General features: G+C 45.6%; 1 protein-coding gene across 4 annotated transcripts; it reads right to left on the reverse strand.

The window, feature by feature from the left end:
- Window positions 1-524: 524 nt before the first annotated feature.
- On the reverse strand, window positions 525-19,766 carry RANBP3 (RAN binding protein 3). 4 transcript variants are annotated; one of them, XM_065699579.1, is made up of 17 exons: window positions 19,667-19,766; window positions 15,568-15,623; window positions 13,566-13,602; window positions 13,393-13,479; window positions 11,952-12,023; window positions 10,684-10,749; window positions 9,935-10,027; window positions 9,200-9,303; window positions 8,300-8,419; window positions 7,579-7,682; window positions 6,452-6,530; window positions 5,452-5,554; window positions 4,499-4,623; window positions 3,756-3,876; window positions 2,976-3,118; window positions 2,439-2,619; window positions 525-1,955 (listed from the first exon to the last, which is right to left on the reverse strand). In XM_065699579.1, exons 1-17 carry the CDS (start codon window positions 19,686-19,688, stop codon window positions 1,912-1,914), a joined length of 1,557 nt encoding a protein of 518 aa, XP_065555651.1. In that variant the 5' UTR covers window positions 19,689-19,766; the 3' UTR covers window positions 525-1,911. The 4 variants fall into 4 exon arrangements, with proteins under 4 accessions (XP_065555651.1, XP_065555653.1, XP_065555654.1 ...); XM_065699581.1 differs by lacking the exon at window positions 10,684-10,749; XM_065699582.1 differs by lacking the exon at window positions 8,300-8,419.
- Window positions 19,767-22,907: the final 3,141 nt, after the last annotated feature.

Below are 22,907 nucleotides of genomic sequence, written 5' to 3' on the forward strand. Positions count from 1 at the left end.
CTTCAATGAGGAAGGACAAAGCACCCCCCTGCCCCAACAGCTTGTCTCCAGCAATGGTTAACAACAGGTAACAGGCAGAAACATGATCTTGACTCCCAGTGAACAAAAAGGTGTTGCGTTAAGACAGGCAGCAAGGACCACTTTCCTAGTTGGAGAGTTTCAGTCACTTTTCTGCTACAACCTGGGCCTTCTTTTTCAAGGCATGCTACATTAAATGCTCCTTCCTCTTTCATGCTCTTAGAAATGGTGCATTTTAGATCTCCTCAGCCTACAGGAGAAGGAGCAAGCGAGAAATTATCTACCAGTAGACTATTTATAATGGAAATAACTTATACATTGCTCAAATTGTTCTAAGTGACCTGGTCACTGGTTTTAGTGAGGCCCAAGTTCCAACTTTGCTGGACAAGAATATACCTTGTGTTTTAATAACAAAATAGAGCTCAACTTTCACACAAAAGGCCCAACTGCTGAGAAAACATCCAAAGCAAAAAGTGAGCTATGGTTACAGTAGGAGTACTTCAGAATTACACACAGGAAAACACATTCTTGCTTTTATTTTGGTGGAACAGAATACAATATCCTTCAGCCCAAACTATTCAAAGCTGGCAATATTACCTTTTTCTTCATGCTGCAAGACTTCAGGAAACAGAACAGGGGACAGGAAGGGTTAGAAGTTTCTATTTAAGGCCGTTAATCCAGCAAGGTATTGAAAAATGTACTCAACTTTAAGCATGAATAGTTGCATTGACTTCAGGAAGATTATTCACATGTAGGTAAATCAGGCAAGTGCTTCCATGGCTTGTTGAATCAAGCCATTAAATGAGAGCTGCTTTAGAGTACAGGTTTACTTGAATGGCTGGCAGAGCTCATTACATGAGCCTGGTTTATTCTTCCAAGGGCTAAACTGCTGTTTCCTCCTCAGCTTTCCTGAAGGTGTAATCTGTTTGCCTCCTCCACTTCACTGTAGCCACAGAAACATATTATTTCCTAAGAAAAAATTGTATGCAACATCTATTATATATAGTGGCTTAGCTCTCCCTTAAATAGGAACAGAAAAGAACAGTACAAAACAATAGTTTCACTTTCTCAACACACAAGAGCATCTTATCGAAAAAACTAAAATTAAAAAAAAAAAAAGGTATCACCACAATATAAACCCCCAAATAATAATAATGAAATGGGAAGAAAGAAAAGGAATTAGCAGAATCCTGCAGACTCTGAAGTCTCTCGTTACTGCATTAAAAACCAGCCTTTCCTGGTGAAGCACAATGTTTTGTTTCTCTCTGTTTACAAACCCACCAGACAGGGAACACCGGTGCCCACAACCTACGCTGGAATTGAAAGGGAAAACACCATCCTCTGCCTCATCTGCAGTCCAAAAAGAGAATGAACCCAAAAGGGCAGTCAGTGAACTGGTGAGGACACAGTTTCCCTGCAGGTGGCAGAAACTCCTAAGGGGGAGGAGGGGCTCCAAAAGCAGAATTCAAGTTGGAACCGTGTCGAAAAGTTCTATCTCGGAGGCCTGCAAGACATGAACTACTGAAGAAACAGTCAAAAGGTCCCACTGAAAAGCTGTGACAAGCTGTAATGTGCCATTTCAATTACAAGGAAGAGGGGAAATGGCTGGGGTTTTGTTGGGTTTTGTTTTGTGTTTTTTGTGTTTTCTTTTTGGCTCATCAATATGATGAGCTTTCACGTCCCAAACCACATTCAGGTAGTTTCCAAGTCTGCTTTTTTCTGTGTGGAATCTACTGATCCAGACCAAAAAACCAAACAAACAGAACAGGGATGCACAGTTCTTAAGTCCTGGAGCCTTCAACACTGCCTGAAAGAACAGCTGGCCTGGGGGATCAGGAGGTGCCTGCAAGATGGTGTTCATAGCAGCCTTGCAAGCAGAGGGGCTCACGTCTGCTATGTGCTGCCAACATTCTGCCCATCACCTTCATCATTAGGACCTGAAACAAAGAAAGTTCTTTGTCATAAGAAATATCTTGTTTCTTGCTTTACAACAAGAGACCCTACCTGAGAAGCCCACAGTAGTCTCAGATTTAGGATTTTAAGGACAGATGAGAACTGTCGAGGTCCCCTTCTGCCTGCCTTACATCTTCTTTCTCCAGATGGAGTTCTGTCCACTACAGAATTCTATGCTCTTGACTAATCTATCTCATTTGGGGATTCCAGTAGCATCCCAGAGCCTAAAAGCGCAAGTTTCCAGCCTCTTTAATCCACCCACTGCTTTTGTTCATACTCATTCCTTCTTTTTCCCCCCCCCTGCAGTGAATCAGGATGGAGGACTGGTCTCTGTCAAAGGCTGGATGTTCTAAGCCATAGGAAAGCAAAGCACAGTAACAAGCCAGAAGCACATCTCTAATACAGTTACAGAGAGGACAGAGAAAAATGTACGGAAACCAAAAAGCTCTGTTATGTTTCTTGCTTACCACTTCCCACTGATCCTGAAGGTGCAATGACGTCATCATCACTGTCTTCCTCGTTTGATTGCGTTACCTCTGGCTCAGGTGCTACATTCTTCACTTCTTGCTCTTGTTCCACTCTACTCCGCAAGGCCAGGATCCGATGGTGCAATGCAGCATAGAGCTGCCCTGTGTCTTTAGAGCTTGCCTACATGGGTTTAGAAGCAAGAAAAAGATGCAAAGAATTACAGAAGAAGAAAACATTGCTTATGGAATCCACACCACTTGTGCCCAATTTCACTATCTACTCAGTTTTCTAATGGAGGGTTTCCCACACTAGGTCAGAATGGGTTGTGGTAGACATAGGAAGATGCTCGATGGACTGAACTGTGATGGCGAGGGTCTGCTCCTCTCTGCTCAGCACCAACTCTAGCTCACATATGCAGCTGACTGTAGAGAAGCTCTTTACCCAGGAGTCACACAGCTTTTCTGACACCTCCAAAGCTTATGCTAACAAGTTCTTGAATTACAAAGTTTGTCTTGTAAAGAAAAACCAATACTCACTGATATAAGAAAAACTTTAACTCCCTGGTCCTCTGTATCCATCGCAGTGATCCGGATGCTCTTCTCGCTGGCTTTATCGATCTGCATCTGAGCCCAGAGCTTGGTATTTAAGATTAACCTGAGACTCCCCTGAGTCCTCATCACTAAAGCCAATGAACAAGATCAGTTAGGTGGAAAAAGACACAACATGAAGCTCAAAACAGCCAAGATGGCTTTCTATTGTGGGACCATTTACGTGTCTTTACAAAGAATAGCAAGGGAAAGCCCTTAAAACACAAATCTTGTCACAGCTGTTAATCAGAAGAACATAGGCTATTAACAATTAGCAGTCATGTCTAAAGATACTGAGCCAAAAGCCTTACATGTTAATACAACATTCAGTGCTTGAATCTGAGCTAATCTCAGGCTAATGCACGTTCCTGCCAGTCTGAACTGTAGTGCTCTATTCAAAGAGACCTCCCCTCCACAAGCACCCCATTCCAAAGGGCAGAGAGCCCAGATCTGAAGAACGTTACCACGAATTTCTAGGCAAATATTGTAGTTGCTAAATGGAGCTTGCTTTTATAAAGAAAAAGAAGCGACTGGCACATTTGCTACATTAGGAGAAATACTCCCTTTGGAAAAAAGTGTCAAATTGAAACAAGAGAAAAGGTCCAAACTGCTTCTGAGTTTCAGTAGCTAAGACATAACTAAAGTAGATGCTGCTGCACGTCATGGAAACATCCTATGAAAATAGCACTGACTGTCATCCAGTACCTCATTTCCCCTGGTTCCTCTTACCCAGCCGAGACTGTAACGTTCCATCATCTGTCGAGGCCATATCATTGAGTCTCAGAAGTCCTCGACCTCTTTCCACCCAAGACTGGGAGTTTTTATCAAACACAAACAGCTTGCACTGAATCTGTAACAGGAAATCTCTCTGTAGCATAGTGGTCAATTGGAATAACGTAATTCCTATTTAGTCACCTACGGTTGGTTAAAAAGGTTCAGATTTCATATTGGAATTTTAGCTGTCTATAAGCTGTGTAAAGCAAGGCAGTCATCCTCTCTTTTGCAAGCAGTTCCTCAAAATAGGCTGACTGGTTTCATAAAAGTTTTATTAACAGAAGCTATAGACTCTTAAAGAATACCCACATTCAAGAGCAAGCAACAAGAACTATTTCAGGTAAGGTACAAACTTTCACAGAGGAAACTTATTGTGATATGAGACTGGTGAAGGGTCAGTAGGCTTACATCAGTCAGTCATTTTCCTACCCAAACCATTCTAAGATAGAAGCTATGATGGATTCAGGAGAGTATGCTTAAGATTTGGATAGCCCAAACATGAACATTTCTTCAGAAAGAGGAAATCAAGAAACAACAAAGCAAGGCTCTGATTAATAAACATCAAAAGGTTGCATTTTAACACAAGAAAATCCATTAGAGATATAGGGGGTGGCTGAGCTGCAGGGAATCAGCTGGTGTGCATCCATCCGGATGACTCCCCCTAAACCCAAAGCTCCTCAACATTATCCTTTGCTTACCTGTAACACATTGCTTTCAGCTTCCTCCCCGGTGATCACTTCGACCTTTGCTAACAAACACTTCCTTGCTGTTGCTTTAGTGTAGGCTGCTGCAGACTCTGCCAGGGACTCGGAAATATTATTTGCTGAACAACATTTTGAAAGTTGGAGAAGGATTAGCACGTTTGTGAGATGGGTAAAGGTCTCGCACAAGTACACCAGAATGTGAAGCAATAAAGCACAGAACACACACGTTAACAGAGTAGTAGAGACAGGACTGAAATATACAGCACAAATTAAAGCTTGGCTTTTAAGCAGAAGACACAAAGGACAGGAGAGCGACATTAGTGACAGCTCTTGTCCCTGCAGACAGTGTTTCAAAACCTTTCCTATCACACAGACATCTATCTGTAGGTGCTCCAGCAGTCCCGACACTGCCACCAGCTCTGCAGTTGGGCCCACCCATGTCCAGCACCATTCATTTTCCACTTTTAGTTTGGCTTGGAAGCAGTTTGCTGGAGAAAACCCAAGCTTTCCAGAAAATCTTGCCAATCTGAAGAGTCCCAACAGTCTAAAATCCAGCAAACAGCTCTTGGTTTAAGCAACCCATTTGGTGCACCCAATCAATCTAATGTACATTGAACTCAGACATTCAGTCACTGGAAGCTGGAAAGAAGTTTGCCACATTTCTTCCACACTCTGTAGGTCCAAGTGCCTGTTCTGTAACTCCCTCTACTTTCAATCTGCTGTAGTCCCAGTACTGCAGAACAACCATGAAAGAGACAGTGTAGCCTGTACATGTTTAACATTAAAGCCAAAAGGACAAGAGAATCTGTAGCGTCCAGCACATCACCTCCCACCCTGAGGCTGTGTTACAGGAGACAGTAAAGGCAACATAAAAATGTTTTTATAAACTAACAGGACATTTAAACAAGGAGTAACTACCATTCCTAAAGCAGTATTTTGTTTTTCACCTTTCTCTGGTGTGGCTTCCTGAGAAGAGGATTCAGACCCAGACTCTGTAGCAGCATTCTCCTTATTACTCTCTGTACTACCTTCATTTGATTTCGGTGGACTCTGTTGCAAAGAGAGGAGGGGGTAAACAGAAGGCAGAAAGCATACACTGATTCTGCAGAACAAAGCTAGTGATTGGTCACTGAGGGAAGCCCTAGTGCTCATCACCCATATGGCCCAAGAACCACCCCACAGATGACATGCTCTCACAGTAACAGCTATCCCATTTCCCCCGCCAAAGAGCTGAATGGAGCCTGACCTGAACACGGTTCAGATTATTCTTCCTTGAACTGAAACCAAATTTCCACCCTTATTATGAAGTTATGCTCAATAAAGCAAAGGAATTTCAGCTACAGTTCAACCTGGTGCATCCCTGGCTGAACTCCCTGCTCAGGGGTTACATGGGGATGAGTACACAGCATTCAATGTTTCCCTTTTAGACCAGCATAGCAATAAAAACAACAGCAGGAAACAGTAAGGCACTGGAAGTTGTACCTTTGGATAGTACATCATGAACAGTTTTCTGAATCACACCTCAGTACTGAGGCTGCTGGCCTTGGAATCCCATCACTGAGAGATCATGGAACTGAACTTTTCTCCATTTGGAGGACAGAGAACATAAAACACCCAAATAGTTATGCTGAAGAAGCCATTTAAAGCAAACTGTGCCTTAAAGTGCTTGGACTTGAGAACCACATGGACTCCTAGAGGGCACTCAAGCTCCTTACACCAGTAGAGGTCAGCAGGGAAATCCCGGAGGACACTGCTGCTGCAGCCAGTACTCACAACGAAAACCCCGCACTGCACTCACAAAAGGGAATTACCTACAAGGGAAAACCACTGAAAGAAAGCCATGCTCCAGTGATGAGTATAATTAAAGGTTCTCAAAATCCCCGAGTGAGAATCCAGAACACAGACTCCTCACAGACCTAGAGCATTCCATTCACTGTGGATACTCACTAGGACTCGTTCACTCATGTTCTGGCCAAAGACAAACTTGTTGCTAGATGCATCTGCACTGTTTGTAGAGTTCTCTACACTGGAGGAAAACAAAAAAAACAACAGCAAACAAACCCACCCCCCCAGCAAAATAGGTTTTAGAAGTCAGGAAATACCCATTTATCTTCTGATAGAATTCCTCAGTAAGTGAGTGACTGTCGCTGGCTTTAAGTACTGGTTGACACAGAAACAGCAGCAAAAATGATTTCAGCTTAGTAACACGAGACCATGTCCTGGTTTTACAGAATGAGAATCCTCTCAGAATGATGGCAGATGGTTTTGTCACTGTATGTATCTTCCCTTTAGATATCTAGCTCCACATTAAGCCATACTGAATGCTAAGTGAGGGCTTATTGTTTGATCATACAATGTACTTCCAAACAGTATTTACGTGCACAAATGTGAATTACTAGAGGGTCTTAGGTCAATTTTCTCAGAAAGAATTTAAACTAAGCCACTTAAAGACAGGAGGGATAAATACTGTCTCTTGCTGGACTATCTCCAATACTTTGCTCACCAAGAAGTTTCACAATCAAATCTCAGCCCTCACATCTTCCTTATAGAATAAGCATCCTCCTCCCAATTGGCACTTTTATGAACAGAGTTTAAATCCCATTTAGGAAGGACAGCAGTGGTTGTTTTATTTTACAGACTGAGAACACTTAAGTTACTGTTCACAGAATCATGGAATGGTTTGGGTTGGAAGGGACCTTAAAGCTCATCCAGTTCCAACCCCCTTGCCACGGGCAGGGACACCTTCCACTAGAGCAGACTGAAGCACCAATCTGTACAGGATTCTACTGGTAGCTCCAATTAATTCCATCACTGTTTCTTTCTATTCATTCATGAGAAAACTTCTCTTGTCTTATGCTTGTTCGTTTTCTGAAGAGGCTTTGGTGAGGCTGTGGTCAAGCAAGTGGTGTCACATGCATCTCCCTTGAGGGTTCCCTCACATCTGAAGTTTGCCACCTCATTCTCCAGAAGCCTGGGATCCCACTGACCCAGTATAAGCCCTGCACCCAAACAGCACAATCACAAATCATCCTGAACACAGAATAAGTGTCCTCCAGCTTCCCCTGGAGTCTCACCTGGAACTGATGTACTGTAGAAAATAATTTGTTGCAGAAGGTGTGTCTGTCGCGTGAAGGCCGGCGTTGGGCACATCAGCAGCTTCATCGCTTTCATCCCCCAGCTAGGAGCAGAAGGAGGAGACATTGACAGTCTGAACTACTGACCACAAACTTCCCAGCTCGTACTTTCAAGACAAAGTTCCAGCCCCAAGCACTGTCTACAATAAAGCAATATAAACCCATGACCTGGTATAGCTCTCGTTATGCCAGGAAATCTGTGAAACCCTGTCTTCAACAAGAGGTGCTAAAATACAGCTGAATCACTCCATGCACAGGTTTGAGCCCAGGCTGCCCTGTTTTCCTTATCTCACCTTTTATGTGAACTCTTAGTTTTATGGGAGCAATTTAGGAACACACTTCAACTTAATTCTGACCCAAAAGGTAAGAGAAAACAATAGACTGCACAGAGCTTGTTACCTATGAGCTTCTTATGCTAATGAACATTATTAATTCATTTATTAAATGTCTGGAAAACCAGTTTTACCAAACAGCCAAACCAAACTGTGTTCACAGCTTTTCATTTTGTTTAAATACAGGAAGGTTTTAACCCCTCTGTATAGGGTGGCTTCAAAATACTTCAGAAACAGTGTGTAATGCTCATGCCATCAAATGATCAGTTCTACTGCTGCTCATCCTCAAAGACATCAACTCTTAGTCAAGATAACAAACACATGTGTACCTTAACTCTATCTCTTAAGTTTTGCCCAAATACAAACGCTTGCTGTGCATTTAGTTCTGCCTTCTCACAGCTGTCATCATCTGAAGTGTTGTTAGACTCTTTTTTCTGACATTCTCCTGCCTAAAGAAAAGAAATGCAAAGCTTTAGCCTTGAGTTTCTTCCAACAAAAGCCACGTTATGACACTGTGAGTCACAGTCATTTCCAATGACAAACCTGTAATAATATCTCCAGAGCTACAAGGCGATTTTCGCTTTTAAAATCCTGTTGTTTAAAATCATCTTCCTTAACGAACCACAGGATAGCTGAAGTTCCAGGGGATCTCTAACAATCCCTACGTCCAAACTGTGCTCAAAGCAGCATCAATGCTAGGCTACCCGAGACCTCCTACAGTCAAGTCTTAAAAAAAATCCAAGGATGTTACCAAGCTTTCCAGTTTGGGAGCCTGGTTCAACGTTTGACTGCGCCAAATAACAGAACGGTTTGGGCTGGAAGCAACCTTAAAGCTCCTCCAGTTCCAACCTCCTGCACAAGCAGCAACACCTTCCACTAGAGCAGGTTGCTCTCAAGCAGCAGTTAAGATTTTACAGCAAGATTAGACAAAGTCAGAAGGACTATAAGGAAACAATGACAACAGAAGCAGTAACGGGCAAAAATCGGTATGAAAAAACATCCTAGACTGGATTCAGTAAATCTCTGTTGCATTTAGTAAAGATAAAAATAGTACACTATTAGTACAAAATCTAATACTACACCTAAAACGCACTCCCATGGTATGGATAGAGAAGGAGGCTATCACTGCTGGAACTGCACTCATATTCCTAAACAAATAGACTTTGTTCAGAGAATACTATTTTGAAGCCTGTCACCTTGAGTGTCCTTCCAGCACTCCTGCAACTCACCTTGTCTTCAGAGTCAGAACTCTTCAGTGTGGCATTACTTAGCGATTCTGATGTGGCTGCGGAATCTGGTGGGATATTCACACCATTGGTGCCGCTGCTGAGAACTGGAATAGGGAATGAGAAAATTCTGTAAGTTCTCTACATACTTACATTGTCCTACAAGTTTTCTGTAGCCAACAGCATGCTGTTTTCTTAAGGCCATGAAACACTGCAATGTAAAATACAGAGTTCCCCTAGTATTTACAAGGACCACAATTCAGCGATTCTTATCTGAATCAAAAGTCCACATGCAGAAACCCAGGTCAGCAAGAAGTCACTTCATCTTGGGAGCCCACTCTTCCAGCCTGTCCAGGCCACCCTGCAGGGTGCCTCTACCTTCCAAAGTGTCCACTTCCCCACTCGGTTTGGTGTCATTGGCAAACTTCATCAGGGTACATTTGATCCTATCATCCAGATCACTTATGAAGACATTGAACAGCACTGGGCCCAATATCGATTCCTGGGGGACCCCACTGGTGACACCTCCCCAGTTGAAGAAGCTGTTCACCACCAGCCACTGGGTGCAGCCTGCCAGCCATTTCCCCACCCACCTCACATCTACGATGTTGCTCTCCTGAAAGGAGAAATGCAGCACAACACAGACAGATGCCGAGTAAAACAAACTGCTGCACTAAGGAGATTTGGGGGGTTTTGTTCTCCCTTTGTGGTACTTTAGAAAGCAAAAGTGTTATTTACCCATCTGTGAGAAAGCTTTTGGCTGTGGTGCCTGTAATACTGCTGGACGTAGCACACTGCGCTGCTGCTCCTTGGGCTTCTGGCTGGGGAGACCTGCAAGTACAAAGGGTTTTCAAGAGCTATAAAGCTTTAAAGTTGAAAAACTCAGCTTCAGCTCATCTCTTCTGTAACCGCTTCCAACAGAGCATACAATGGAAAAGCAGACATTAAAAAAGCTTCCGCCTCCTCCTTTCCCATCTCTCACTCAAAACAGAATTAGTCCCAAGTAGAGAAGACAACTTCCTAGCCTAAAAAAAAAACAACACTTCAGTGTATATTCTCTACCATACCCAGGAAAGCACAGAAGAGAGTTTATGACTAACTCAGAAATACAAGCCAAAATGTAAGGGAAGTGAACAGTACTCAAGCAATCCTATTTATGCACTGACACATTACTCAGCTACACCTTCCAAGTCTCCTCCTCTCCTCCTAATGAAGAGATTTCCAGGTATTGGTGCAGGAAGCCCAGCACTACTCTAAGGATCGAATCAAGGCACACAAAGCTCTGACATGTTTCAGAAGCACAGTCCTGACCCAAGCCAAAGTCAGGCTGTGTCTGTGCACATTACACACTGGATATGGGCATAACCACTGTGGAGAATGGAAGACTTTTCTGCCTTCCACTTACAGCAGCAGTTTGAGGAAACTCCTAAATACATGAAATGCTTGAACTGGTTTCTTTGTACTGCTGCAGAACAGATTGAACTCACCCGCACTGGGGGCCTGACCATGGATAAGGATTGGGGGCTTCAGTCGGAATCCACTGCTCTTTTCCTCTGGAAGCAAAATACAAACCCAAAAGGCCATAGCTGTAACACACTACGTACACTGCAAGTCACAATTCTTCCTGTTTTCCCCACTCTAATAACCTACAAGTTTTATGAGTATCCAAAGTCATTAGGAGATTTCCAAAGAACAAATTCCTGTCTTCCAAAAGAAGTCTGGATTTCCAGGAATCATCACAGCAAATGCACAAAGACAGAAACAAGAGCTGCTGCAACAAAACCCCCTCCAAACTGGTTTTTCAGTGGAAACCTGAAACAGATCCTTTTCACACGAGAAACGGAGTTTTGTCTGAAGGAATTCATCGAGGTAATAGAGGTTCTAAGTGAGAATCAAACTGAAGAAAGAACCAACACTACGACTGAACATGACAGCTGCTAATAAGCACCCAACTGCTAATTATCATCAATTCAGTTGTGCTTAATTGGTAGTATTCATTTCTCGCCATTCCATTCGCTTTTACAGTAGGAAGGGAAATGAAATTCCTTTGTTTGCACTCACTACACTTGAAGCTTTTAGGTAGAAAAAAAAAAATCTCAAGAAATCATATTCATAAACCCACAGCTATTACAAAATGAGTTCCCAAGAACTTACAAGGTGTAATTATAAATGTTTCCTCTTATGGGCATAATGGCTGCACTCAGCACCTTCCCATCTTACTTATTCTCCTGCCATTTAAGCATAAGATAACAATGTCCTAACAGGACAGGACAAGGATAACAGGACAACAAGAAACCTAGGGAGGAGCTTTGGCCAAGGGCCTGTAGGGACAGGCCAAGGGGAATGGTTTTAACCTGCCAGAGGCGAGACTGAGATGAGCTCTTAGGCAAAAGCTCTTCCCTGTGAGGGTGCTGAGGCGCTGGCACAGGGTGCCCAGAGAAGCTGTGGCTGCCCCATCCCTGGCAGTGCTCAAGGCCAGGCTGGACACAGGGGCTTGGAGCAAGCTGCTCCAGTGGAAGGGGTCCCTGCCCGTGGCAGGGGTTGGAGCTGGAGGAACTTTAAGGTCCCTTCCAACCCAAACCAGGCAGGGATTCCACACAACAATAACAGCAAAACCAAGTTACAGAACAGGAGGGATTAACAAAAGAAGCAGTTCACAGATCACGGCTGAACATCACCACAGATTATGGTACTTTGGCTTGTGACAGACTGACAGCAGTTTGCTGAGCAAAAGCAGAGAAATAGGAAAGCTCACCTGGTTCCGAGTCAGAGTTGCCTGTAGAGGGTTCACAGAAGCTTGATGGCATAAAAACGTTGTTCTTTGTTACTGCAGTCAAGGAAAAAGAAAGTGTGTATTTTATCTGAATTTTAACTCTGTTCCCAGACACATCAAAGCTGGAAACTGCGAACAGTTTTCCAGTCATTTGTCTTGTTCACTTTCGTTTTTAATTTCTTCTGAACTAAGCCAGTATTACAGGCACATTATTCTTCCCCACTCACGTCAGCAGTCTTATCACTGTCTGCTGTGGCTTAAGCCCCCAGCAACCATCCATGTACTCCGACTTCTGCGGTCTGTGTTACCAAATTCAGTAAAGCCCAAAGAAGTTGACAGATATGTTTAACAAAATAATTCCTATCTGTAAGTTTTCATACATTTGTAGTTTCAGCTTTTAATCTTCTGCTGTTAAATTGAAGAAGTCAACAGAATTCTTTAGATTTGCTGTGATCACGTCACTTCCCAACAACTTCATGTGAAAAAAGCTACCTTTTTCTTAGTTACTCTGCTGCCAGGGCAAAGTCTCAGGTCATGTGTAAGTTGTTTTAGTCTCTTCCTTTTCTCCCATTCCTTTTAAAGGAGAGAGGATTCAATACATTCCCTACCTTGCAGATGCAAGAGAGAATGATCACTGCCTGTGCTGTGTATAGGCAGCAGCACAACTGCTGGGAAGGCCAGGGGTGAATTCTTGCAGTTCACACACTGGGAATGGTACTGCTTGATATTTGTATTCACTCACAGGAATGTTCTCTAGAATTTACGCTTCTCTCTTCACAGACACTTTCAGCTTTGGGCAAGAATTGTTTTAGTTAAGAGATGTCAGTGCTCGGGGCACATCTGGAGAATCCACTACTTTGTTTCCATCATCTTAGTTGAAATCATGGGTTGGAAAGGACTTTAAAGTTCATCCAGTTCCAACTCCTTGCCACAGGCAGGGACATCTTCCCCCACAACTTCCATAAAGGTTCCTTTGAATATTGCTGTCAGCATTCAATGGCCTTTGTTTGCAGAAAAATCTTTCACTGCCCAAACCTCTTCAATTTTTGATGGGGGTTAGAGTTCTCACACGGGTAGGGAAATTTTTCTTATATGAACCTGCATCATGTTTGAGGTTAAGGCAGACCATCATGAAAAGAGGGAAGATGGAATTAAAGGGAAGGGGTAAATGAGAAAAAATAATCTAGAACTTAAACACAAAAGGCAAGTGCTGCATCTTCTGGTATAAGAGTGTTCAGAGATGACTTTCCTTTCTCATCTCATCATGCTTAAGCTTCTTCCACAGCCTCATAAAAAACAAAAGCTGGTAAATCCTGTCATACTTGACTTCATGCAAGATGATCTGTTGGAGACAAAACCTCCCAATGATATATATGGGCAGGAAACCCATATATATCATATATAATACTGTAGCAACATTTACCTGACTGAGAAGGAGGGAACTGAGTTAAGGATGACGTTCTCTCCCGCTTTACAGGTGGGCAGTAGCTCCCATCCTCTCGATCAGATTCTGCAGGATAAAGGCAATTAGAGGAAAACGCACAAAATCCTGGAGAGTCATTTCGTGGGATTTAATCTTACAAACAAGTCTCTTACCATCCCCATCTTCTGGACTTGATCCATCTGCTGATCTCTGAAATCACACGACAGTGACAAAACAAAATCACACACTGAACATCTCAATCTCTTTGGATCCATCTGAATGTTTTAATCGTCACTTTGAAGGGGTTTTCATTCCTGGCAATGCATTGTTTCCAACTTACACAGACGCACCTTAAGTTTCACTCAAAATACTATTAAGTAAGATTCCACTTATTTTATTTACAAATAAGAGACCTGAAAATCTATACCCAAGCACTACCATCTCCAGAGACCATGCAACCATTATTACAGTCACAGCTTCTAGATACTGAAAACCTCAAAGTGACAATGCTCAAATTCGTATCAAGTTCCTCATGCACGTGCCTTTTAGTTGTAAGTTCATTCCAAAGCACTTTCTGATCAATGTAACTGGCTTGCGTTCCTTCAAGCAAAGGAGGAAGCCCTTTCCCAGTGCATGCTATAAACCAACACTACAGTAGTTTTACAGGAAGGAATCTCCCAGCACGTTCCACAGTGCTAGAAACAAACCAAGAAGCATCACAAACTATCACAACATTCAACAGGTCTTCCAGTACAGGTTTCACATCTTTTCTGATGGTCCTGATCTTTTCTGATGGCCCTGATCTTTTCTGATTCCCCTGATAAAATTTCCCTTGTTCCTGCAAGATCTAATCCTAGGATGGATTCCTTTCACTATGGGAAGTGACCAGGGCACCATTAGCACCTTCATCTTGTTGTGAAACCTCTTGACACAACTGGACCATGTCCCTAGTCCAACACTACCCCGCAACTCCAACACTACTACATGAATAGAAGAGTACATAGAACTCACCAGCATCCTACCGTTGAAACTTAGCACAGGGAATGAACAGCTCTGGAATAGGGAACAGCAGTTCTGGAACACAGCCCTCTCCACACTTATCTACGAGCCCAATCCCATTAATACTGTATTTGATGTTCCAGGCTCTATCCTGATCACAGTACTATCCCATACATTTAAGTGTATGGAGTGAACTTAAAGGATGCTCTTGTGTAGCCAGGAATTCCTGTATGTATTCTCCAACAGCATTTCTGATTCTTACGTTTCTTTCAGCCCTGGGAACAAGTCTAAGATAATGCCCACATGTCACAGGTTTCCTGAAGTCCTCACACAGTTCTCTTGGCCAGCCCCCGTAACAGACAAGGACAGAAAACTGACCTAAAGTCCATGGCTACCTTCACCAGCTGTATTTTCAACATATTAACCCCTGAAAACTTTAACCTTCAAAACAAAAATAAGGGGAAATAGGAGAATGTCTGCAGCAGGTCACTCAGCAAGAGTCGGACACCTTCGGCTGTTTGTACCTTGTAAGGACGATCCATTCGCCACTGGGTTTACTTGAAATGGCCCATTTCTGGTGGAGGGGAGAGGGGGAAGCTAGTGCAAGAAAAGAGTGCAGGGATTGTGCAAAACAGCCTTAGCAATCAAACAGAACACGCCATGTGTAGGTGTCATAATCACAGTTTCAACCCCTGCCACGGGCAGGGACCCCTTCCACTGGAGCAGGGTGCTCCAAGCCCCTGTGTCCAACCTGGCCTTGAGCACTGCCAGGGATGGGGCAGCCACAGCTTCTCTGGGCACCCTGTGCCAGCGCCTCAGCACCCTCACAGGGAAGAGCTTCTGCCTAAGAGCTCATCTCAGTCTCCCCTCTGGCAAGTTCAAGCCATTCCCCTTGTCCCATCCCTATAGGCCCTTGTCCAAAGCATCCTGCTATACATTTCCTCTCCAGCATCCTGCTATACACCCACTTTCTCACTCAGAGCAGCTCCTAACCTCAGTAAACACACAGCTTACACCTAAAGTTAACAATTAACACTTGCTGTGTCTCCTGTGATGACAGCCCCTGGGGAGCCACAAACAAACTGCATTTCTACTAACTGGCATGGCAGCTACCTCAACAGCAGACCCAAAGTGACAGAACAAAACAAAGAAAAATCCGTATCGACATCTCCTTACCTTCTGTGCTTTATCCTTCTGAAATACAAAGACAGGTGGAGCAATGGCAGGTTTTTCTGTAAAAAGAGAAATCAATGTTTTTTTCCCACCACACTCATTACTGACCAATATGAAAACATTCTGTTCCAAGATGTTTTTACCAGCAATGAATCCCTCAAGCAGTTACATCTCAGTTACCCAAATTGTTTTCACCAGTTCCTGGTAACATATAATCAAAGGACTCGTTCTTCAAACATTCCTTCTTCCTTTTGAAGATCAATACAAGTGATATCCAAAAGCTCTTTGTCTTTTGCCTCCAGATCTCTATTTCAAACCAATACTTTGACCAAACAAGGGCACACTGGGAGGAAAAGCCCTTTGCAGCAGTAGTTACTGAACACGTCAACTTTGCAGGCAAAGGTTTTCTCCTTCCCCACCATAAAGCATTAACGCAAAGGGAGTTTTGCTGTTCACACCCACATAGCCCTTTCTTAAAGGTCACTGTCCTCGGTTCAGCAGTAGCAGTCAGTTTTTTCTCCTTCTTAGTAGCTGGTGCAAGCTCTGTGTTTTGACTTCCAGCCTGGGCAGAGAGCTGATAACACCGATTGGTTTTAATTGTTGTTGAGTAATGTCTATTCTGGCCAAGGACTTTGTGAGCCTCATGCTCTGCCTGGGATGAGGGGAGGCCGGGAGGAAGCAGAGGCAGGACACCTGACCCAAGCTAGCCAAAGAGGTATTCCATACCACAGCACGTCATGCCCAGGGAGGTAACTGGGAGTTACCCGGAGGGGAACGGGCTCTCTTCTGGGGGATCGAACTCGTTCAGCAGTGGTATCGTATTCTCTTCTCTTGTTATTTTCTCTTATCACTATTATCACTGGTGGTAGCAGCAGTGATTTGTGTTATACCTTAGTTACTGGGCTGTTCTCATCTCAGCCCGTGGGAGTTACATTCTCTCAATTCCCCTCCCCATCCCTCCGGGAGCGGGGAGAGGGGGGGAGGCAGGAAGAAAGAGGGAGAAAAAGTGTGGGGAGTGAGTGAACAAGTTGTGTGGTTCGGTTTAAACCACAACAGTTACCTAAATCTGACACTTGATTCCATTTGCATTTTATCACCGTTGAAACCTTTAGAAAGGTCCTAAATCTTCAACATTTGCACATCTAAAATTTAACCTAAATACCCCGTGCATATTATTACAGAAGAACCAGTCTTTTCTACATCATTTAAGTTCATGTCTGCTTGCCTCTTGACATATCAATTCAAATATTAGCAGGACACTAAGTAAACACATCAACATTTAGTCTTCAAGAATGGAAAGAATGTCTAGAATCACAGAATCAACGAGGTTGGAAAAGACCTTCAAGATCATCCCCAGCACTGCCAAGGCCACCACTAACCCATGGCACTGAAGCCTCGTCTACACAGTGTGTGAACACTTGCAGGGACGGTGCCTGCAGCCCTGCCCTGGGCAGCCTGTTCCAATGCCTGAGCACCCTCTGGGGAAGGAACTGTTCCTCAGCTCCATCTAAACCTGCCCTGGTGCAGCTTGAGGCCATTTCCTCTTGTCCTATCACTTGTGGGGTTGGTCTCTTCCAAGGAAGATCACTACAAAGAATGGTTTTTTGTTTTCTGTTACTCTTAATGACCTCAAAACAAGGCATGTTTCTTTGCAGAAGTTCCACCTTTTCAGCAATTCAGTCTTACAAACTGGTAATTTCAGAAAATTAACATTTTAAAAGCTTTCAGAACTTGAAAAGCCACCAGAAAAAGCAAAAGGAAAGAACAATGAAAGAATTGCAACAGAAGGGTGCCATGGTAAAAATGACAGGTTCCAAGAGCTTTGCATTAGTAAGGTGAAAGGACACAGGCTGAACAAACCCACTTTCCAAGGCCAGAAGGTTTGCTGCAGTAATCAAACAGGTAAGAGTCTAAGCAAGTCTCACTTGCATGAGCGGACAAGAAAAGCCAATGTTGAAATGTGCTCAGCAAACCCAACCTGCACAAACTACTGAAACCTCTTTCTCGGTACTTGTGCCAAAGAATAATGAGCTTCACACCTCACAACAAAGTAGGGTTGAGGCAGCACTGGTGTACAAAGCAATCAAGATTAAGGAATACCAAGAGCTTCCTTTCAACCAGGCTTGGTTTGTGAACGTGCCCATCTAGCTATCAAACACTTCAAACAAAAGATCAATATGAAGCAGAAGATCAAAGAATCACCAGTACCAGAACGGTCACTTCACAGATCTGAATGAAAATACCTGGGCGCAAGGAAATAAAACGTTCACCTCAGTACTGGAAAAATAGGTTGATGTGATTAAGAATGAGGAGAAAACAACCCAAGTCACCTGAGAATATCACTGTTTCAGAGAGGTGAGGAGAAAAACTATGGAGACCACTGACTTTTAGGGGAACGATGCCAGGAAATACATGTACCTGCATCAGTATACAAAGAACAGACAGCTCCAAAATTGAACCGGAGGACAGAAACTCAACACAAGACACAGCAGCCAGTACTATCGGGATGGGCAGGAGAGGCAATGGTTCAGAAGCAAGTAGATCTTGCTTGATCCTATGAAAGCTTGTATCACTTTACTGGAAGAAGGAAAGGATGAAGATGACAACTGGAAGGAGTTGTGAGCACAAACTAGAGATTAGTAGGTGAGGGAAGTCACTGGGGTCAGGAAAGGATCTGAAGAGGAAAAAAGAGAAAAAGGAAGATTAGATGAAAGAGTAAAGTTCCCCCCTGCAGCCTACGCAGTGCTGCAGCAGTACAGAGACAGGGGTAGGAACACACAAGAAGTCAGCAGCAAAAGATGCAATAAACACTGCTAACTTGGAATTCACTGTGGAGCTTAATGTTTCCACTAGAACCGGGAGGTTAAGCAAGAGGCTTGCACAACTTAAGACAGCTATTCCCAAACTTGTGGATCTGAAAGAACACAGTAAGCCCTGAAAGCTTACTGTAAGGTTATTATAACAACAGTATGGAAATACAGCCCTTAAGTTTCTCACAAGCAGTCATTACACATTTGACTATTTACTACCATTCCTGACACCACTTATCGTGCCTCTTCAGGCACTGTCAGCTCATCTTGAGCTTGGGAGCCCAAGACACACTGCGGCACGGGACTCGTGAAGTAACTTCAGTGTAATAATGTGCCAGCTGCTTGCAGACATCATCTTCAAACGCTACACCTATAACAGACACTTGCTTCCTGTTGTCTAATGTTAATATCATAACTGTAATTGCCACTGTTACAGAGCTCAAATGGAAGAGCAGTCTTAAAGAAGGAGCCTCACACACTTTCATTCGCCTCCTTCCAGCATTTCGTCTCTTTCAGTAGCTGAGAAAAGGGATGAGAAACAGACAGCTGGGGCAAACTTGGTTTTGCAGAGACTCTGAAGGAAGTTCGTCATTCTCAAAGGCAAACTGTTGATGCCTACTGTCACCTACACAACATTCCATACGCCCAGAAGAACACCCAAATCTTACAATAGCACAGCCCATGTGTTCCTACCCCTCTTCAGAGAGGGGTTAAACCATCGTTTCTTTACTTCGGAGGTTTTCCGCGAAACCACACATATATATAAATACACCTCACTTAGTTTTACGTAACCACCTCTATTATCCCCTCAGCCAGAAGGGGGATTAACACGAGGGGAAGTTAAGGAAATATTTACAGCAGGCCTAAAACCACGGGCAATGACCCCAAAACGCAACCGGACGAACTGGGACACAAAGCGGCCCAGGACCGCCCCAGGCCCAGAAGCGCGGCGCTCGCTGCCCCGCTCCGCGGCGCCCGGGGACCGCCGGCGCCCCCGGGAGCCGCCACCCGGCGGGAGGCACCCGCAGCGCGGCCCCGGGCCGCCGCCGCCCCGGACCCCCGCGGGCACCCGGCCCGCAGCTCCCTTTGTCCGGCCGCTCGCCACACAGGGGCCGGGGCACGACAGAGGCCGCAGGGAGGGAACGCTTCCGAGGGCGGGCGCACGCCCGGCCGCGCTGCCGCGAGCGGGCCGCGGAGCCGGGCTGGGGTCGGACCGCGGCCGGGAGCGGCGGCAGAGCCGGGCCGGAGCAGCCCCGCGGCCGCCCCGCCGCGCAGCGCCAGCGCCCGCCTACCTTCGTTCGCCAGGTCCGCCATTTTACTTCCTCAATCCCGCCCACAATGCACCGCGCGGCCGGACGCTTCCACTCACCGCGGGCCGGGCCGCGCCGCGCAGGCGCCGGTTTGTGGCTGCTCTGAGGGGGCGCCGCGCATGCGCGGGGGCTCGGCCCGGCCCCGGTGTGAGGCGGGGGCGCGGGGCTGGTGCCGCCTGGAGGGGAGGCGGTCCCGGGGCGGCGCGGCCGTTGCCGTTGCCGTTGCCGTTGCCGTTGCCGTTGCCGTTGCCGTTGCCGTTGCCGTTGCCGTTGCCGTTGGCCGCCGTGGCTCCTGCTGCCCCTTCCTGGCTCAGACAGGCCTGCCGCTGCCAGCGCGGGGCGCGGGCTGCCCGTGGGGCGCGGCTGCCTGGCGCGCTGTACCCGTGCACGTCCGTGCAGGGCACGTAGCAAGGCTTCAGAAATGCTGGGCTTGGGTGCGAGCAGGAGCCTGGCCTGTGTGAGGCTGAGAACGGGAACGGGGGTTGCAAAGCTGGTGTTGGCCGAAAGCAAGTCCCAGCTCCTCCAGGCTGCCGGACACACTGACTTCCGTGGAGATTCGGCATCCACAGCCTGCAGGGGGTCCAAGATTTAGAGGGACACGGCAAAGAAAAGCATGCAAGGCAGTTAATAATGAGTAATATCAAATGGTGCTTGGTCTGAGCACAGAGTACCTGTATGTACCTCCATCACCTGCGAGGAGGCTGGGCACGAACGCTTCGGTGGGCACCAGTGCATCTGTGCCCTGAAGAGGATTCTGGTCTCTGGTTTCTGTCTGCCAAACACCCATTCTCAAGGCAGCCCTTGCCCTGCCATGGTGAGCAGCGGTCTGCTCGGCAGGAACTGGGGGTATCATGGTGGGAGAGCCCGAGCTGCGCCCAGAGACCCAATACAGCTTTGCAGAGACTAAATGCAACTTCTGACAGCACCAGCCACGAGCACGCCCAGCGAGCACCTGAGAGAGGAGGAGGCCTGGGGTCTCAGTGCGGGTACTGGGGGCTGAGAGCAGGCAGGGCAGAGGGTGAGGAGGAAGGAGCTGGTGGACGCAGCGAGCTGATGGAGGACACCGATGCTGCTGCATCAGAAGTAGCCCCAGGCAGCGCTGCTGTTGTCCCATCTGACTTCCAGCTGATTTTATCATCTCCTCCAGTCATGGCCTTGCACTTCGAGCAGCTCTGTCCGATGTTTTCACTTTGGGCATGGCCTCTGGTGCTCACAGAGCTGGGCACCAGTGCTGGCAGCTGGGTGCTGTCCAGGTGGCAGCCTGAGTCCGTGTGTGGCTTTGGACCTTGTCAGTGCCTGTTCCCTGGAGACCTGAATCACATTTGGTGCAGAGAATTGCATGGCAAACATTGTCCTTAATCACAGAACCATCATTTGCAGGCGCAGACCGTGGCTGACTTAGCTCCAGTTCTGATGGAATTAAGTTCCCGTCCCGAAGTAGCCATGTCCTACAAACCGAGCCAAACACTGCTGTTGAAAAGGTGTGAGAGTAATTACCCATTATGTGAGTACCTAAAAAACAATAATTACATTTTTAATTGAAGCCCTTGTTCTCCGACAGATACCCACTATGGAAAATCTCCCTTCCCAGCATTAAAGCCTGTTAAACCTCTGAGAAACTGTGAACATGCTTTTGTCATGGGAATGGCAGGCAACATAATTATAGGAGTTCCTGGACTGTGCTTCTCCAATGAACACGTGGTCCTGCTGTGGTGGCGGAGTGACCAAGGGAAGGGATTTAACAAGAGCATACCTCAGGAAGTTGCACTCATTAGACCTGCAGAGCCAGCAGGTCACAGTGTGTTCTCTGTTCATGTTCTAATTAGAGCCCATTCTTCTCCAGGATCATTAACATAAGAGAGAAAAATGGACAGCTTTGGAGGCCACATTCTGGTCTCATTTACCTTCAGGTAAGTCTGTAACAATGCCAGGGTAAATGTGATTCATCACCTTATTATTACAAGAAAAAGTAAACTCCACCCACACCAACTTTACAGTTCCTGTGACTTTTAGCAATTAATTAACAAGAGTTTTCTGTACCCCGTGAGCTTGTCAACTTGCTGATATAACGAGAATCTATTTTGGGCGTGTGCCATTAAGATACTATAAATGCCATACTTTCTGATTAGTACTATTGTTAGGTCAGCATTTCTAAAGGGACATGGCCTAAAAGTCTCTGTGACTTTGACAAATTCAATATTTTTTCCATGGCTGAGCTCTCAAAACCACACAAAACCCCCACCCGTTGGAAGGCTTCCTGCTCCGGAGACCTTGCAGCTCGGATGAGCTCGGACTGTGGTGGATTTACGCAGTGTTGTGGTCCAGAACGTGGCAGCGATAACATCACCTGGCATTTTGACCCCTAGCTGTGAGCATTCATCAGCAGGGTAAGAAACAGAGGCTCTAGAGTGAGCACAGCACCACAGGTAATGGATCTCATTTCCAACGCTATCACGTTGATGTAACAAGCTGCCCGGCTGAGAAACTCTGGAATTTTGAGTGACTTCCTGCTGGCACACGGCCCTGCTTGTCCAGGGAGCATTTAGGGGTCAGCTCAGAAGAGCAGCTCTCGCATATCCGTCTGTGGCGGCTGCGGTGTGGTCACCAGCACCCACTAGATGGGGGTCTAGGATCACAAGAAAGAGCACAAGAGGGAGGCTTCCGAGGCCTGGGTGTTGCTTTCCGTGGGGGGCTGAAGGCATGTGCTAAAACACAGGACCTGTGGGCACAGTCCTGAACTTGCTGGGGTGGCGATCGCTGAAGCTGCTTTCCTTGTGGCCTGCAAGAGGGGAGATGGAGATGAGCTCTTAGGCAGTGTTTTCTTCTGCTGGGTGCCACCTTGGATTAAAGAAAGGTCAGTGACTACCATGCACTCTCACTAGTGCCAGGTGGATGACACAAGTTTTCAGTTCCTGTGGAGAAGGCAATGGTCTCTGTACAACAAAAAGAGTTTCCTGAAAGATGGAAGCATGGACTTTGATGGAAACAGATCCAAAGAGAACACGTTTGCTGTTGTTTTCTAAACAAACCCGAAACCAAAACTAAAACCAAAACCAAACAACTTTAAGAGCTTTTCAAGCTCAATATAAACCTGGCCAAAACTTTGCAAGTCACTGGGTTTCACAGCAATACTCTGTACAGGTCCAGGATCGGTCTCCAGCAGTCACACATTTCCTGTTTTAAATAAAGTGAGCATCTTTCACAAAGGGCATTTTGGTCATTG

This window comes from Lathamus discolor, chromosome 21 (genome assembly GCF_037157495.1).
Source record: "Lathamus discolor isolate bLatDis1 chromosome 21, bLatDis1.hap1, whole genome shotgun sequence".
Classification (NCBI taxonomy): domain Eukaryota; kingdom Metazoa; phylum Chordata; class Aves; order Psittaciformes; family Psittacidae; genus Lathamus; species Lathamus discolor.